Here is a 16927-nt window from a genome sequence, read left to right on the forward strand (position 1 = left end):
GTCGTCTCCAAAATGTGTGTGTAAATCGAGCTAATGTTTGACTGAAAGGCCAAGCACTTGACAGATTTATATAGACCTGTAAAATAGATCAGTAAACATAATTTTACGTTGAAACTAAGTATCAGTCGGAGATATCTGTCAAATTCTAGAACTTGTGCTTTAGAACGCTATGCCATTTGTCTTCAGAGTAGCACTTCAGTATGTTAAAAAAAAATGACAATGTTGATTAAAATTATTTTAAGTGGTCATAACTGTGACATTTATATTATTAAAATGTTAGCATTAAAGTGTAATTGTACGTAAAGGATTGTTTTTTCTTTATTAGCCTATTCTTTACTCAAGTATCCCTCCATCTACTATTATACATTTAAACATCTTGGGTACAACCATAACAGATACTAACAGATGGAAACCCAGGAAAGGTAGCCCTATATCTACTATGACATTACTGATATAGTGTGTGTCAAAAAAAACCCATCAGACCCTTCATACACTGACCAACAAACCTACTGCTTAGCAAAATCCTACACGTAAACACTCACACAACTAAACAAAAGGACACCTTTGTTTCGGGCTGGACAAGAATCGGGTTTGTTTCCGTACAAAGTACAAACGTAACCCATGGTGACAGAACTTCTCTTTGGCCCTTTTCCCATAATTTCCTGTCTAAAGTGTCATATCTATCAGAAGTAACTACACCAAATGTACTTCCCTTCAAAGCAAGACTGGACAAATATAAGGAAAACCATCCGTTGGGCAGAGTCAGTGATCATCAAGTGAAGATCAGCCAAACTGGAATGCTGACCGACGACTCAAGTCTATTCTACTCTTGCTCCTCTGCGGTCTGGCTCAGACTTGGCATATAGATTTCGTTTATCACAGACACGTTACGACTTCACGCGAGAGGAGATCATGTTCCGTTGTGAGTTCACTGGGAATACCAGTATCTTGTAACATGCCTGTTGATGCCCACAATTGACAGATCTTCTTATCGATTCTGTCTGGCTAATAAATGTCTTAGGTATGCTTGGCTATCGCCATCAATAGCTTATACTGGTACTAGATATAGGCAATAACTTTTCGGCAAGAAGTAACCATATGGAAACCTAAAGAGGTTATATATTTTGAACCAAATGTTTCTACAACAGTCACTCAACATAATAACATGAATTACCCTGGCAAAATCTTATAGGTGGTTTGGGCCATGAGGTTTTTAGCCTGAGTGTCATCCTGTTTCAGTTCCAGGCTTTACCTTCACCAAACCGGTAGAAGGTAGAGCCTGGAACTGAAACAGGATGACACTTAGGCCATGAGGTTTTATGCAATCTAGAACTGTATGAACAAAATTTTTGACAGCATGATTGAAATGACTTGCCTTCAGCAACACAATTTTCAACAGAATGATGTTATGAAACAACATGGCATTCTACTGGTATTGTCTTTGCACACCTTAACTTGGCAGTGGTACATCAAAGTTAACTTCAACAAAGACTATCAACCAACAAATGAAGAAAATATTTTCTAGTGAATGAAAGGATCCAGTAAAGTACCAAAAGTAAGGTATCTGCGCTCTGAACAAAACGGTCAACTGGAAACAAAGTCAAACTGTTTTTTTTTCACTTTCTGTCAACCCTTTTTGCACCTAAAAGGTGTAGGTCGTAGGAAGGTTCAGAGGTTAAGAGTACTGATTATCTATTTTCTGTAAAAAAGAAAGTTGTTTCATGTCCTCCTTCAGGGTTTCCACAAGCTATTAAAACAAAATATATTCATGCTATTCAAGATCATATGGCAATGTAGCAAATGGTATTGAACTGTTTTGTATGAAACATGACCATATCTGGTATATTCAAAATGCCCAAATGACCCAAAAAAGTGAAAATACTAAAATGTGTTGTCCTTTAACGATCCCACATGAAGTTTGGTAAGAGACTACCATAATGGAGCAGGCTAGCAAACATCTCTGCAGTGTTGGTGAATAAAATCTGCTATAAACTGGAAGACCGTGACATGAAACAGAGTTCTTTAAAAAAAAAACAGCATGCCACACAAACTACCATATCATCTGAGAGTAGATTTCTTTCTGTAGCCACACACAAAAAAACAACTAACAAGCTCAAAATTTTCTAAAATGTAAAAAAAAAACCAATATGGTTCTGCACACAATTTAGTGGTCCATCATATCCTGCAGACTATGCTCTCACAGACTCACAATAAAGCCTACATTCACACATATGCATACTGTAGCTTGCAGTCAATCATTCTAATGATTCCTACCTGACAAGCTCTAGTACCGAAGCCTTGTACATGTACAAGCATATACATACATACAGTGGGTGAGAATTTGATATGTACATAAAAACTCCAAACTAAACTGATCTTGTTATCCAGCAAGGTTGTACAAAATAGTCTTATAATAGGTTTGTGCTGAAGAGCTCAGATCTTCCCCAATCTTGCAAACACACTCCCACCCCCAACAGCCTTCTTCCCTGTTTCTTCCCCAGAGTCATCATAACTAAATATCCCTGAGCTGCTGACTTTTGCTACAGAGACAGACCCCTTCCCTTTCTTCCCTGCTGGCGTCACAGCCTTCCGAATGCCTGAGATTTTCCTCACAGCCGACAGTTTGGCAGAAACATCGTCAGACACAGAGTCACTAGACGACGCCTCCATTTTCTTCACATTTGTTACTGTCATTTTCTCAGTTCTCTTCTGCCCAAGACGGGCCAACACGCTGGGTTTTGCAGTGCCTGTCGTAGAGTCCACGTTTTCTGGACCCAGTCTTTTCCTGATCCCCTTCTCAGCAGTCTGTGGCCCTAGTCTGGCGTGGACACCTTTCTTGGCAGGTGCAGCAGCAGCAGTAGGAGGAGCAGCAGCTAGAGCCTTTACTGCACTGGGGCTTTGCTTCAGCACACCGTGATATTCTAGTGCTGGTTCTGCTGCTTCTGACTGGTCACCCAGACGACTGAACACTCCTGAGGCCTGGGAAGCAAGGAAAGTTGGAGGGGATAAGTACACACATATTATGACTGACATAAGTTATGCAGTGAGTGCATGTAAAGCTTGTGTCTAAATGTCCAAATGGTGAATCTGGATAAAGCCATTGGTGCTACAACTTTAGTGGAAATAACTGATAATGTAAGCAGATGTGTGTAACAGGATGTGATCTCTTGGAAGTAAAAGCTGTCTCTAAGATGTTATGGTCCCTTTATCTTACCTTTGGTTTTGTAGAGTCTGCTGGTGTGTCCCCTCCTAGTCGGTCAAACACAGATGATGCCTTTTTGCTGGGACCCAAATCTAAAGAACAAAGGAGAAAATCAAATCATGAACCTGATGGAAAATAACTACAGTACTATCTTTACAATTTTTCTCTATGATATTCTAATTCATGTAAACAAGTACCAAGTACACAGGTTAAACTCTCTTTTGATAAAGCAAAATATATTCTTAAAACCATAGGCCCAACTTAATCCACTACCGGTAACTCTTACTGGAAAAGAATCAATTCACTGTTCCAGAGGACCTGCATGGCAACAACTGATCTCCTATTATACCCCATTTCACGATCCTTTAGATCACCTTTGTGACTTCCAAAAGTTCACCAGGCTTAGTACAATAGCAATAAAGGATCCAGAATGAGTAGGCTTGTTAGATGTTCCAAGCCAAGTTATTCCCTGCATAGTGTAACACTCACTAGCTGGCATCTTGTCTGGCATGCGGACAATGATGGTCTGTGAACCCTCCTCTGGCATGGCCACTTTGCGGGATTTCTTCATCCCTCCTACCACCTCCTCCTCATCCAGGTCTGTCACAATAGTTCTCTTCATACCTGCAGCAGGGAACAACAACAGTCAGCTGTCACATCATACTAGTCTCCAACCAGACCCAATAGATTGCAAAGACCGTATCCAACTGGAAGAAGGAGCTTATAGTGCAATCTAAGGTCTGGAACAAGTCGGTCTGAACAAAGGCTATTAACATCTAATTGTTACCTAATCAAACTGTGCTTCTGTAAGTGAGTTTATTACTCTCTGTCTGCACGGGCGTGCGGCGCCATGCGGGCTGACACCTCCAGGCCGCGACTGAGGCCGTTCACTTGGGCAGGGCTGTACCGCGAAAATTAAACTTCCCAGGAAAAATAAACTAAATGTTGCCAACAGAAAAGACTTGGCCTCTTTTTCAAAATCAATCTGTTACGAAGATCGCTACCAAAACTGCTTCAATCGTCACAAAATGCATTCAATTTTGACCAGTTACGTCGGAACTGTAAGGGCAATTCCCGCCATGTGGTCACGTGGAATCTTGCAGTTAATCTCTAGTAATAGTGGCTTGAACCCGAAACAGTTAACATTGTCTACGAATGTTTTTGTAAGAACGGTTTTCCATGATGCCACAAACATCGCAGATGGGTGAAAGAAACTGCTATTGTGAGAGCTTTTTACTAGGCTCAACCAAGGCGCGAACCTCCCACTGGGACGTGCGCGGGTGACTGGGCTTGGTCATAAAAAGATTAGTACCCCGGACATTCGTACGGCTGTTAGCATTACAACAAGGAGGGGCAGCGGCACCTTTATTGAATAGAAATGCTCCGCCCTGTTTGAGTTGTAGCAGACCTTGGGTTGGCTATGAAAACTCCTTCTGCCTGTTGGATACGGTCTTTGCCAACCCGTAGGTCTGCTTGGAGACTAACATCATACCAGTACTGGTCATTTTGTTAGATGTAGGAATGCTGATGGTAAATTTTTGTTAGCACACATCCAACTCCATGATCCATTCAGAACACATGCATATAGATTAAGCATGATTCCATAGCACACTAACTTTGTCATTACATTACACATGAAAAACAGACATTTCTACATGGCAAGGCTATCTAGGAATATAGTCTACAGGGCAGGTGATAATTTAGTGAAACACACTGCAATGGCACACTGTATTTTCTGTAACTTTTAGTGACAACTGGTTCAAAAAGGGCAGCTTCTGGGCTTACTTGTGATACCACCATCTAGGGACATCCTATAGGGGGAGTTGCTGGGAGAATCCCTGAGGTAGTGGCCAACCATCCTGCTTGCCGCTGTAAGAACGTGACAGTACATTGACATCTAGCTAGGACACTGTGACACACAACAACAGCGACAAGCACATGACAGGACTTAGCTGAGAAACGGCTTGAAATAACTGCTCAGTACAATAGAGATTGGTAAAAACCTTTCTAGAAACTTTTAATCTGAGATGTCAACTATCAATATCCAAGCACGCAGAGATATCAAATCTATTTATCTACACTGAAACATGTTACCGATAGTTTCAGTTGATCAGTTTATACTAGAAGGTTATTAGAATGAAAAGAAGGGCCTACGTGTGCCTGCAGGTTTCCTCCGTGGGGGTTCCTGTGGTACAGACACCTGTAGCACCTTGTCTCTCTGTTCCTGAGGAAACAAACATGGCTGAGCCTGGAGCAAACGGGCAAACAAACAAGTCAGTGCCTTACTTAGAATTAGTCAGTGTCTCACTCAGTGCCTTTCCCTGCACCAGGGGATGTTGAATATTAACATGAGGCAAAATCAGCGGGGCATAATCCTTGAATCTAAACAACACAGTCAAGAAAGATGATTTTCATAGCTCAGAACGTAAAGGTAGGATACTTCTACAAGTAGTAGTCTGAGTGCAAACCAATTTATCACCAATATCATCTAACTACCGTAGTAACTACTGTAGTTTCAGGACAGGTATACTTATTTCATATCTTAGTCTACCAGAATCTTGTTCTACAGATTATTTGGTATTCATTTGATTTGAATTACATTGAGGGAGCATGTACCTATACCTGTAGATATAGCAAAGTGCTGCTTGAAGCTGTATTGTATAGCTGTTGTACAGAGATATGATTTGTATACAATAGTATAGATTGGGACAAAGTCCTGCAACTTACCTGTTGTGCCACAGTTTTTGCATGCTTGAGGATGGCTATGACATCACCGACCACCACGATCCCCATGTCGTTCAGGATCTCCTTGCTGAGATCCAGCAGCATTGTCTTCTGGATCCTGTTGTCTGCAAAGGTGACTGCGTAGCTCGCGGCTGGTCCGGCTGGGATCCCAGCTTCCATGAAGAACTTGATCCATGTCGAGGTTTCTAACCAGGTGGAGAATTAGCCTTGGTCAATTTCGCACCGGCTTTTTAGCGAATGTCTACAGCAACACTTATTCTATGGAACGTTACCTTCGAGCTTAACATGTACTTACAACTTACAAGTAACATCTTAACAATAATTTCCAAAAAAATTCACATTACACTGCTGAGTATATTTGAAGAATGGTCAACAGTTTTAAATGCCGTAGAGACACAAGTATATAGTGACTAAAAAAATTGTCTGCTGTGTGAAGTGTTTGATGATGGTGACTTTCAACTTAACTTTAACTGGTAAATGCATGTGAATCTATACACGCGAAAGTCTGGGAGTAAATAAAAGTGTGCCGCGAAAAATTATGCACATCAGCACATGTCCTTCATGAGTCATGTCGAAGTGCCATCCCGTTTATAATTTTCATAGTCCTGGTTCCCCATCTGTGTTCTCCTCAACTAAGTGAACTAAAGATCAAATAGCCTGACCCTCTTGAAAACCATATGAAGATTATGAATTAGCTATTTTCTTTATCATATCACACTCGTACTCCTGAATTCCGTCTTGGACAGACTAGTCTATAGTCCAGACAGTCCTAGCCTCAGCTGTGCAACGGAGGTATGCAGAACACGATCCACGCACAAGGCAAACATCGCTGGAAAACTAGGCCCGTATCATACACTACGTTGACGTCTCTAGTCAGAAAATCATACCAAATGAATCCCTGATAAGTGAAGTAATGGTTGTCGTTTGTCTGTACTACTTAAACGGGGCAATAGTGGAGTTAAAGACATCAAACTGAGAAATGTTACAAACTTACCAGACTGCGACGCCATCTTAGCCCCAAACCAGGATACGTCCACTCTCGCCCAATCTCGCGATACTTGATTATGGACTATTCCAAACAAAAAGACAGGGGCCGATCGAGGTAATCTCCAAGCAGATCTGTCGGTAGCAAGACAGTATCCATGGTCGAAAACTGGCCCGTGACCATGGGGGAAACAATATCCAACTGGCCAGTGTTTTTTTGCCCATAGATACTGCCTTGCCAGTGGTAGATTAGGGCCTAGGGGAAACATATGATTTTGTCTTCTCTTGTTCATCTTTAGGAAAAAGTCGATCAGCACCAAGGACGAAGAGAAGTTTTGTAAAAATTTGGCAAGGTTACGGATATTCGGAATGATCACAAACGCGATTTTGCTCGGATATATTCATAAAGGTAAAAGGTAAAGCGGTCGAACATCAGACTGAGGGCGAAGTATGACGCTTTTTCGTTAGTGCAACGCGGCTTCGCTATTAAAGGTTCGCGTATTTAGGTCAAGCACACAGGGTCACCCCTACTATTCTCCATAAGTGTGCTTGATTCTTTTACGTGCAGAGGTTTGATCATGAAGCCCTAAAGCTCCCTCATATACGGGGCCGCCGACTTTATGTCCCCATCCGATATCGAGGACAATGCGGCTCAGTCGTGACCAGGTCCGGGCGCGCACCCGCGGGCCGATGGGCACGGAATTTGAGCTAGATGTGGTGAGAGGTAGAGGGCGCAAACCACTGCAACACGCGGATAGGACTTAAATATTGATCATACGTTTTATTTATTTCTTATAAAAGTTCCTTTACATTTGTGCCAAATTACAACTTAGTCTGTATTACGCAAACTCCAGCTGTCCGGGGGTTACAGGGCGGCGAGCGGTCACAGGAGGCTTGATTGAAATCAGGCTAATTTCAACTCATTTCATACAAAGCTAGACCTGCTATTGTACTAAGGGCGTTTTATTCTGACTCACCCTTGTAAGTCACAACAGTTCTAAATTGTTCAAACAAATGAAAATAAACGTTTGAACATGTTTGAATTTATCTGTATAGATCTATGCTGGATAAAGATTGCAAAGACCGTATCCAACCTCCTTGATCCAACCGGCAAAATGAGTTTTTATTGCAACTGTTAGATTGCGATAAAAACTCCTTTTGTCAGTTGACGTTGAATACGGTCTTTGCAACCTTTAGATCTGCTTGGAGATTGAGCTAGTTCCACATTCACGGTATCCGTACAGTAAACTCACCCTCCTCCAGTAGGCCTGATTGCCTCGGCCCACAGTCTCCCGAGGGAATCAGGCCTGCTGGAGGAGGGTGAGTGAACTACCTATAACTTTATCTTATAGTATAAGTAAGCTAGTAGCAAGGCCTTGCTGATAGTAAACTGAACACCCGTTTAATACACGACCACTTTAATAAAAGATACTGTTTCCCAATATTACAGCAACGATCTTGGTTACAATACAGCATGTAACGCTACAATGTTCTTTATGCAAAATAGATATGCAAATGAAAGTGCAAATCTTTTTTTTTCAAGCGTCTTCTAGGGTCCCCTTTGTGACCACAGTCCTCAAAATGGCGGGGTACATTTTGCGGCGTCTTGTGTCTGCATGGGCGGCTAGCAGGCAGTCGACAGTTGACAAAGTTGAAGTATCTGTCAGCGTTGAGAAAGATGACGGGGGACAGCGAGGGGACGAATTCACGGAGATTTTCGGCCCCGGAGACAAGCATGAATTCGAACGGGCGTTTTACCGGCGTCTCAACGAGCAGAGAGAAGCTGGCCATTTCTGCGATGTCGCGGTTGTTGTGGAAGGACGAAACTTCCCGGCACACAGGTGAGGAGTCTGAAATCACGTTTAAATGAGTTGTTGTAGAACTAAGTTTATAGTGTTACTGTGCGACTAACGGCGTGGAGTCTGGGTGTAATCAAATCCAAGCTTTGAAACAAAGGGTTTACGAAATTATGCATGTTGGAAATTCGAAGAATTCTTTTCAGAGGAGGTCAACCTCCCTGGATAGGGAGTACCAAGGGGGTTAAAATACTCCTTGGGAGTACGTATCATGTTCCATCGAAGGAAAGTGAAAGTTTCCAATTCTGCCAAAGTCAGTTATCGTCTTGGAAGTTTCACTTTGTACGTTTTCGCTGGAATTTAATACGAAGTTAAAACTAGGGTTATAACTTGACTTGAAAATAAAGGAAACAGGAATTAAGCCTGGTATCCAAACCTACTAGTATTAGCTCTCCAGTCTCTTCTGTCCTCTCCGCAAATAATCCTATTTGCGGAGAGGACAGAAGAGACGGAAGCTAAGGTTTGGGATACCAGGATAACGGGAATTTGCTTCTTTTGTTGACTGATGTCTCTGTTGGATGAATTTACATATTCATTAATTTTATTCAAAGTTTGTAAAACCTAGCTTTCAACTTCAACTTCGATAACCCCCAAATAACACCTCGAGGGGCAAAGTAGGGGGGGAGGAGGTCCCAGGCTAGTGGGAGCCGTAACAACCGCGCCAGGCAGGGCGTTCCACTCGGGGATGGTGCCGGGGAAGAATGAATGTTTGTATGAGTCTGTCCGGGCGTTAAGTGGTTGAAATTTGAGCGTGTGGCTCCCCTGGGTGCGCCCCTGAGCTAGTTTCAGTAGACTATCTATGTTAATATTGATATAGTTATTAAATAGCTTAAAGAAAAAGGTGAGGCAGGCGTTCCTCCTCCTAGCTTTAATCCTTGCTTTAATCAAGGAGCGTTTATGAACAGGTCAAGGTGCTTTTGTCAACCCTGTAGATAAAAGTTCATTGCTTTGATTAAGGGGGCAATCAGGAGGATTTCCCAAACCAAGATGTCTTATCCCCGGTCTCGCAGAAAGCCACTTATTGGAACCAGAAGCTAAACTGAGAGGCTGCTGCCAGTTGAGGAAAAGGGACATCCCTACCTCTGTAACTTACAGTAACTTACGTTAACTACATGTATGTATCAATGTTAACAGGTGTGTGTTGGCAGCCCAGAGTGATTACTTCCTGGGTCTATTCAACCAAGCGTTTATAGAAGGTGAGCTACCTATTTAATCAAGACATTCTATCAACAGCACTTGCAATTATTCTTGATCATAACAACTTTGTGAAACCTATTCCAAACTCGTCAACATCGACAGGCGCTGCCATTTAGGGCTTCTTACACTCTCCGGTTACCATCATGTCTGGTCTATAGGCCGATCAACAATTCGAAGGCTGCATAATGTAAATTTATATACTAAGTAATGTAAACCAGCTAAGTGGTACATATCTGTCAATTTGATAGTGCTTTGCAGGGATCTCCCTAGAAATATAGAGCAGGATGGGGGGAGTGTGCCAGGCACAGGATAAGTGCCGCGAGGGGGCGAGGTCTGGAGGGGGGTGCACACCTCTCCGAAGGACAGCGGCTGTTGTATTTTGCCTTTTTCAGACATAATGGAAGTCATTTCCTGCAACTTCAGCTTTACATCTGTAATTTCCAGTTTTGAGCACAATTACAGGCTTTGCTGGGTAAAAATTGGAAAAAAATACCCTAACTTTCAAAATCAACAGGATGGAGCTGGGATTAGAACAGGATGGAGGAGCGCCACTGTTCCATTCTTTAGGGAGATCCCTGGCTTTGTAATCTCATACTAGTAGATAACATAGGCAATTAGAACCATTAAATGTGCAATAATCTGTCAGTGTGTCCTGTCGTAGTGTTTTGCTCACTGACCAGTTTTTTTCAGGCCAACAGAAGGAGGTGAAAGTCGGAGAGATCTCGGCCGATGCTATGGAACAGGTGCTGGCCTTCCTCTACACAGGCAGCTGCAGCGTGAACGTGTGGACAGCTGTGGAGGTTCTACAGGCGGCGGACATGCTGCTCCTGGCAGACTTGAAGCAGCGAATGGTTGACTATCTCGCCAACCTCCTTGATCTGGCAAAGAAGTTGTCACCTGACAGTGTGCTCTTCATGTACCGCCTTGGGCAGAAGTACAGAAGTGATAAGTTGGAACTTGCAGCTAGAGATAAGATAATGACCGAGTTTTTTGTCTTTGCTATGACAGAGGATTTCTTAGATATGACGAAAGATGAGTTAGCAATGTTTCTTACAGATAACAAAAGAGTTCTTGGAGGTAAGAAAGTAACAGCTGAGAGCCATGAGGAGCTTGTGTTCCAAAGTGTGCTGAGGTGGGTCCAGGCAGACTCATCAAGGGAGCAGCACATCAAAGAGCTTATGTCCAACGTCCGCTTTCCTCTTATGCAAGCCTCTTATGTGATAGATGTTGTGATGAAAGAGCCATTGATTCGAGCAGCATGTCCTGAGTTTATTGATGAGGCAATGGAGTATCAGATAACAGAGGAGGGCAAGAAGGGTGACCTGCAAACTAGTCGTACTCGCCCTGTCCTGACCGTCTCTGACTCAGTCATCTGTGCTTTGAAGCAGGACGGTTCGAGAGCCCACCTGGCTTGCTTTGTGGTGAAACACAACAGATGGTACGAGCTGCAGACCCTATGTCTGCAGGGCGGAGAGTCTGTTACTTGTGCAACCACGTTTGGGTCAGGACCAGCACTGAGTCTCATGGTAGGGACATCCTCTGGCCGTGTGTATGACGTCCAAGTCACCCAGCTAGTCGAGTTAAGCACCAGACTACCTGGAAATGTGGCATGTGACAAACTGGTATCAGTGAATGGAAGCAAGAATGTCTATGCACTTTGCAGTGAGAGAAATCCAAGTACAGGATCTATTGTGTCAAGGATGTTTTCCTTGTCTGTGGAGCATTCTATTGATACTGCTAGTTGTGAGGAGCTTCCAGGATTGCCTTTTCCATTGATACAGTATGAAGCAGTGGTTCAACAGCAGAAAATCTGGGTACTAGGCGAAAGTGCTGATCCAGGGCAAGCATACAAGACCCTGCAATGTTTTGATGTCAGTTCCTCTACCTGGTCTGATTCTGTCATCCCACTGACATTTCTCCCAAAGACACCGCATGTTGCATGTCTCCCTATTCCAGCATCTAAATCAGCACTGTGCTTTCCCTACAAGAAGTCAATGCTGCGTTTTTGTGAAAGGCTGGCCAAATGGGCGGAAGTGCGTCACTTTGGGCTGCCCTCTCCTTCTGACACAGTTGATGACTACCATATCATGTTGCAACAATTTGGCTGGCATCTTCTGAGGAAGAGACCAGTCAATGGCCAGTGTCCATATCTCTGGCAGTCGATGTTGAGGCCGGGACAGGACTGGCACTACAAGCCTTCCCTTCCATGGGACGGCTGCACCATTTTCTTTGGCACCAGTCAGTAGTTGTATGTTGTGTACTGTGCCACAGATGAAAGGTGTCCAATGTTGAGTGACAGGAATTATTTTCCTATACAGGAAATGAACTTTTGTACACTGGCTGTGGTCATTAAATACCGCAAGGAATGGTTGCCAAGAGTAAACCATTAAGTTATATGAAGGAATTATTTCCTAGCCTGGGTACCTTCCTCCGTAGTAACCACTGGCTCAATCGTTTTGCTTGTTAACCACAGTAGTTAGCAAGTTTAAAGATTGAGCCAACAGTAACTATGGATGATGGCAAACAAGCTAATGATTGCCAAAAGTGAAACATTAATTTGCTATTTGCTTCTAGAGCTAGTGTTCACTTGGTTAGAATATGCTGTGAACTGTATTGTGAAAGACTAGATATTGACACTAGCTATAACGGTACATTTTGTTCCCTGTTGTGAAACAAGACTGAAGACTTGTAATGTCTCTTGTGCACTTTTATAAGAAGTATTATTTTCAGTGGTGATAGAAGAATAGTGACACTGACTTTAGAGTAAGCCAAGCTGTAACATTGTTTCAGTATGTCTTGTTATGTACAGTACTAGCTTTTACACTTAAAGTACAGCAAGCAGTATGCTGCTGTCAAATGTTTACAATTCTACTAATATTGTAGTTTAGCTTTTGTAAATTATATTATGTATTCATCTAATATATGGGGAGATAATAGATCACACTAAAAATGACAAGCAGTTGGTAAATATTAGAAACTGACAATAACTAAATTTTATTTGATTTTATTGTCATCATCAAATAATGTCATGGTGACACATACTAATGTGAAAGGCAGAATGATATAATAACAACTTTCAAGTACCATTAGTTACCAGGGTGGTGACAATACAACATAGTTTTAGTGCAGAAAAGATGTATAATTTCAGACTAAGTGTGTAAACGCTGCACCTGATTTCATTCCACTTTGTAAACTCTAGCAGCAGTAGAGGTATCTTGTTAGGACGTAATCAATGTCATTCTCATTCTCTGTCAAATATAGTTACAATGTACATATATTTCAAAACCAGAATCTAGTAATAGCAGCAATCATGTCAATGCAGTGATACATGTATTTCCCTGATTTAAGATCTGCTTGTGAACTAATTGTTGTTAAAGTATTAGAACTTAAAATAAAACAATTCCACATCACACTTTGATCGATCACAGAAACAACTTATTTCTCTACTAGCAACCAAGAAGCCATAATTTGGCATCATGTGACAACTGTTGAACAGAAATACAAAGTTACTAATTTGGCACAACGGTAGGGACTGAGTGCACTTCAATCACTGGAAAAGGAATGGTGCATCACAACATACCAAGTATAAAGCATAGAATCTCAACTGTGCATAAATCATTCCTCACACTTACAAGAAGAAAACAGTTAATCAAGCAATTGGATGAGTAAATGTTTTCTAGCGTATCTTCTTACCTGGATGTCTAACCTTCATAAACACGACACTGGGTCTACAGTACAATTGGACTTATTTGTAATGTATACAAGATCAAAATGTCTTGAGTAATCACTTTCCTACAGTCAATGGTGGATTTGTAAATCAACATCAATTTCAAATATCCCATGCTGGGATGTTCCGATCTCAAATATTCATAACACTCTACCGGCAGATGTAAAAATACATCAACTAAACTTAAGGTACAATAGTAATATTGCACACACAATATATGATACTGGTAGAACACCAGTATACTCATCTGGGACGGATCTTAAACATGGATTACTAGTATTACTAATAATCTATGTTTAAGATTGGCAAAATTTGGGTTCCAAGGTTCTTGTCGATCTCAAATAAGGCTTTGTAATTACAGCAGCGGCCTTTGGTTCACTACTTTTGTCATGTTTAGTATTTATTTCCATGCTTCAATGGTAGGCAAGTATTAAACTTCAGTCTTGCATATCTTCATTACATGGTAACATTCACTCGGGCGCAGCTTGGTCAGGTGGCCTCTTTCAGAGTGCACTCAATGTGTTGACTTCACCTCAATGGTTGGCTTCACCTTATGAATAACAGCCAGCTATCTGGTGTTCAATTACAGCACACATTATTCTCGTATTGCAGAAATACCCATTGATATCATGGCTGCGGGGGCACTCTTTGCGGGCTGTAAGCCAGCTGACTTTCGCTTCACCGACCCTGGGCGGGACTTGTGACACTCGCAAGAAAAACCGCGGAAGATTTTGACACAGTGACTGCCGTTGACGCTGCACTCCGTCACCACCAGGTGTTTCTCCGGGGTCAGCGCCACGGCCTGAGGAGTACCCAGCTCGTGGGCAGACGTCAGCATCTGCTCCAGGTGCCAGCCGTTATCGCTGTAGTAGTTCACGGTGTGGTTCAGTCCATCCACCAGGAAGATGTTATCAACGCGGTCACAGAAAATCCCGCGAGGGATGACCCGTACGCCAACCCCTTGCCGCACCGTAGGCCTGAACTGAGACTGCAGGTCACCGTCATAGTCATAGAACTTGACAAGCTGGGTGACTGGATCAGAAACGACAATTTCATTTCTTGTGTTCTGGGTAACAAATAAAGGCCACTGATAGCTCCTATACGGTAGCCTCTCATTTACTTTAAAAGTTGTGTACAGTTCACCATCTGGGAAGTACACCTCAATCTCGTTGTTGCTGTTTGCCACAATGATGTTTCTGTCAGGGTCACATACAATGCTATGAGGTTCCCATTGGGTATGGAACATGCGCTTGGGGCGACCGTTTTCAGACAGGACTTGCACACGTTTGTTCTTCATATCTGCCACAGCAATGTGGTGGTCCCCACACATGGCCACTGCACTAGGCTGGTCAAACTGACCAGTTCCTGTCCCAAAGGAGCCAAAACTAGCCTTGTGGATGGCACAGGGGGTGTAGACTTGGATGCGATGGTTGGCAGTGTCGGCCACGAAGATGTCCCCTGTCTGGCTGACAGTGAGGCCACGTGGCCAGTACACCTTCCCAGTCTCGCTTGTTGTAGTGGCATCAGACTCATACAGCAGCTTGGAAGGTGTTCTGTGCAAAAGAAAAGTTTTTGTCATAACCATGAAAAAAATTCAAGGGTTTTCTCAATCATTTTCTACATTGACTTAACGTCAACATCTTGATATGGAGAGGCCAAGTATCAAAGTCCTACTTGGTGAAAATAACAGATGAAGTAAACATATAGTGCTAGATGTACATATTCAATTAGCTGCAATGTAAATGTTCATGTAAACATGCAATTAGTTACTTGTAAACATGTAATTAGCTGCTAGTGTATTTGTACATCTTAAGTCACAACTCCCTTCCATATTCCAGGATATCAAAGACCTGATTAAACAAAGCTAAACTGACTCACTTTGGTTTCATGACACTGCTCGAAGACATTTTGGATAATCTGGAGAGCCTGCGCCCCCCTGCGGCAGCCCTGGTGGGGGGTGGTCCACCAAAGGTGCTGGAGGGGGGTCTGGTAAGGGACATGCTGGACCAGATGTAGGACAGCTCCATGTTCCTCACGGCGGTGCGGTCCTGTGCCCAGGGGGCTCGACAACTGTGGGCTGCAATAGGAGACACGAAAAAGTTTTGTAAATACATTCTGTACAATGTACTGTACCTGCCTAAGTGCCCCTTACTCCCCCTAGTTCCTTCATTAGTAAATACAAATGATGTTGAAATGTACAGAGTCATGAGCATGTGATTTGACATTGTCTTAAGAAAGTATACGTATTACATATGATGGTTGCTGCTGGGAGTAAACCTACTTTACACAGATCAATAAAGATTTGGTGCATGTTTATGACACACTCTGATAGGATTGCGGACTAGATAGGACACGTGATTGTTATTGAGTCGGTGCCACCTGTAAACCTGTTTGTGTAGCCACCATCATACCATGGCGACGTTGGTAAACGATCGCTTGAAACACACCATATGGAATACTCATAACGGTGAAGATTAACGTAGGGATGACTTGGATATCCGCCTGATAAATAAGTCCATGTTGTCTCACCTCTTGCGGCCCTGTCAAACAACATTGACGGCGGCCCCGGCTCTCCCCAGTCCCGCCTACCCACCGCCACCGTCCGGGGCCGCTGCCGCAGGTCCTCGGTGAACTCCGGAAGGCTCTCCATGGCGAAAACCTGACACAGTATTCACTCTCAAGTCCCAGTCGCCGTCCTTAGCGGCTCAACAGCTCCCTGTCACTCAGACATAACGGCAATCGCCATTGTTCGGATGAAACCACTCGGCGAATTGAGCGGTGCTACAATAGTTTACTCAAGACCGCTGCCTTAGAGACGGACTGATGCTAAGGCGTGACGTCACGAGTCTGTAGTTTTGAAACAAACAGATAGGTGGCGCGCCCGTACGGTTCAACATAACTGAAATATAGTGAAAAGCCTACTATACTATACTAAATACACGTTGCAACTATAACCTGCATGTTAATTATACATTTCATACTGAAATAATACTTCATTTCCTACCTTTCGACAATCTCATTCATGACTTCAATATTTGACAAACTCAAGCTTGATAAGTAAGATAGTTTTTCTACCAGGCAGAGGTCAACCATACCTAAAGACTCTTCGATCAAACTCTTAATCTTACAAATTTCTTTCCTTGATAGCATTTTACATTGTGTATTTGTGAGAAACTTTGCTTTGGGCACATTTTGGGATCAAAAATCAAAAGATCT

General features: G+C 42.7%; 3 protein-coding genes across 6 annotated transcripts; 1 reads left to right on the top strand and 2 right to left on the bottom strand.

Moving 5' to 3' along the window:
• Nucleotides 1-1091: 1091 nt before the first annotated feature.
• Nucleotides 1092-7044, bottom strand: LOC136433531 (uncharacterized protein C19orf47 homolog). 4 transcript variants are annotated; one of them, XM_066425839.1, is made up of 7 exons: nt 6942-7044; nt 5930-6132; nt 5357-5426; nt 4988-5071; nt 3692-3826; nt 3215-3294; nt 1092-2979 (listed from the first exon to the last, which is right to left on the bottom strand). In XM_066425839.1, the coding sequence occupies exons 1-7, from the start codon at nt 6955-6957 to the stop codon at nt 2434-2436; spliced, it is 1134 nt and encodes a 377-aa protein (XP_066281936.1). In that variant the 5' UTR covers nt 6958-7044; the 3' UTR covers nt 1092-2433. The 4 variants fall into 4 exon arrangements, with proteins under 4 accessions (XP_066281936.1, XP_066281934.1, XP_066281938.1 ...); XM_066425837.1 differs by having other exon boundaries at nt 5357-5450; XM_066425841.1 differs by lacking the exon at nt 4988-5071.
• Nucleotides 7045-8472: 1428 nt separating this feature from the next.
• LOC136433535 (kelch-like protein 29) lies at nt 8473-13396 on the top strand. The gene is made up of 3 exons (XM_066425846.1): nt 8473-8772; nt 9922-9983; nt 10675-13396. The coding sequence occupies exons 1-3, from the start codon at nt 8513-8515 to the stop codon at nt 12228-12230; spliced, it is 1878 nt and encodes a 625-aa protein (XP_066281943.1). The 5' UTR covers nt 8473-8512; the 3' UTR covers nt 12231-13396.
• On the bottom strand, nt 12973-16876 carry LOC136433537 (tripartite motif-containing protein 2-like). The gene is made up of 3 exons (XM_066425847.1): nt 16241-16876; nt 15590-15788; nt 12973-15264 (listed from the first exon to the last, which is right to left on the bottom strand). The coding sequence occupies exons 1-3, from the start codon at nt 16359-16361 to the stop codon at nt 14307-14309; spliced, it is 1278 nt and encodes a 425-aa protein (XP_066281944.1). The 5' UTR covers nt 16362-16876; the 3' UTR covers nt 12973-14306.
• Between the last annotated feature and the right edge of the window lie 51 nt (nt 16877-16927).

This window comes from Branchiostoma lanceolatum, chromosome 4, assembly GCF_035083965.1.
Source record: "Branchiostoma lanceolatum isolate klBraLanc5 chromosome 4, klBraLanc5.hap2, whole genome shotgun sequence".
NCBI lineage: Eukaryota > Metazoa > Chordata > Leptocardii > Amphioxiformes > Branchiostomatidae > Branchiostoma > Branchiostoma lanceolatum.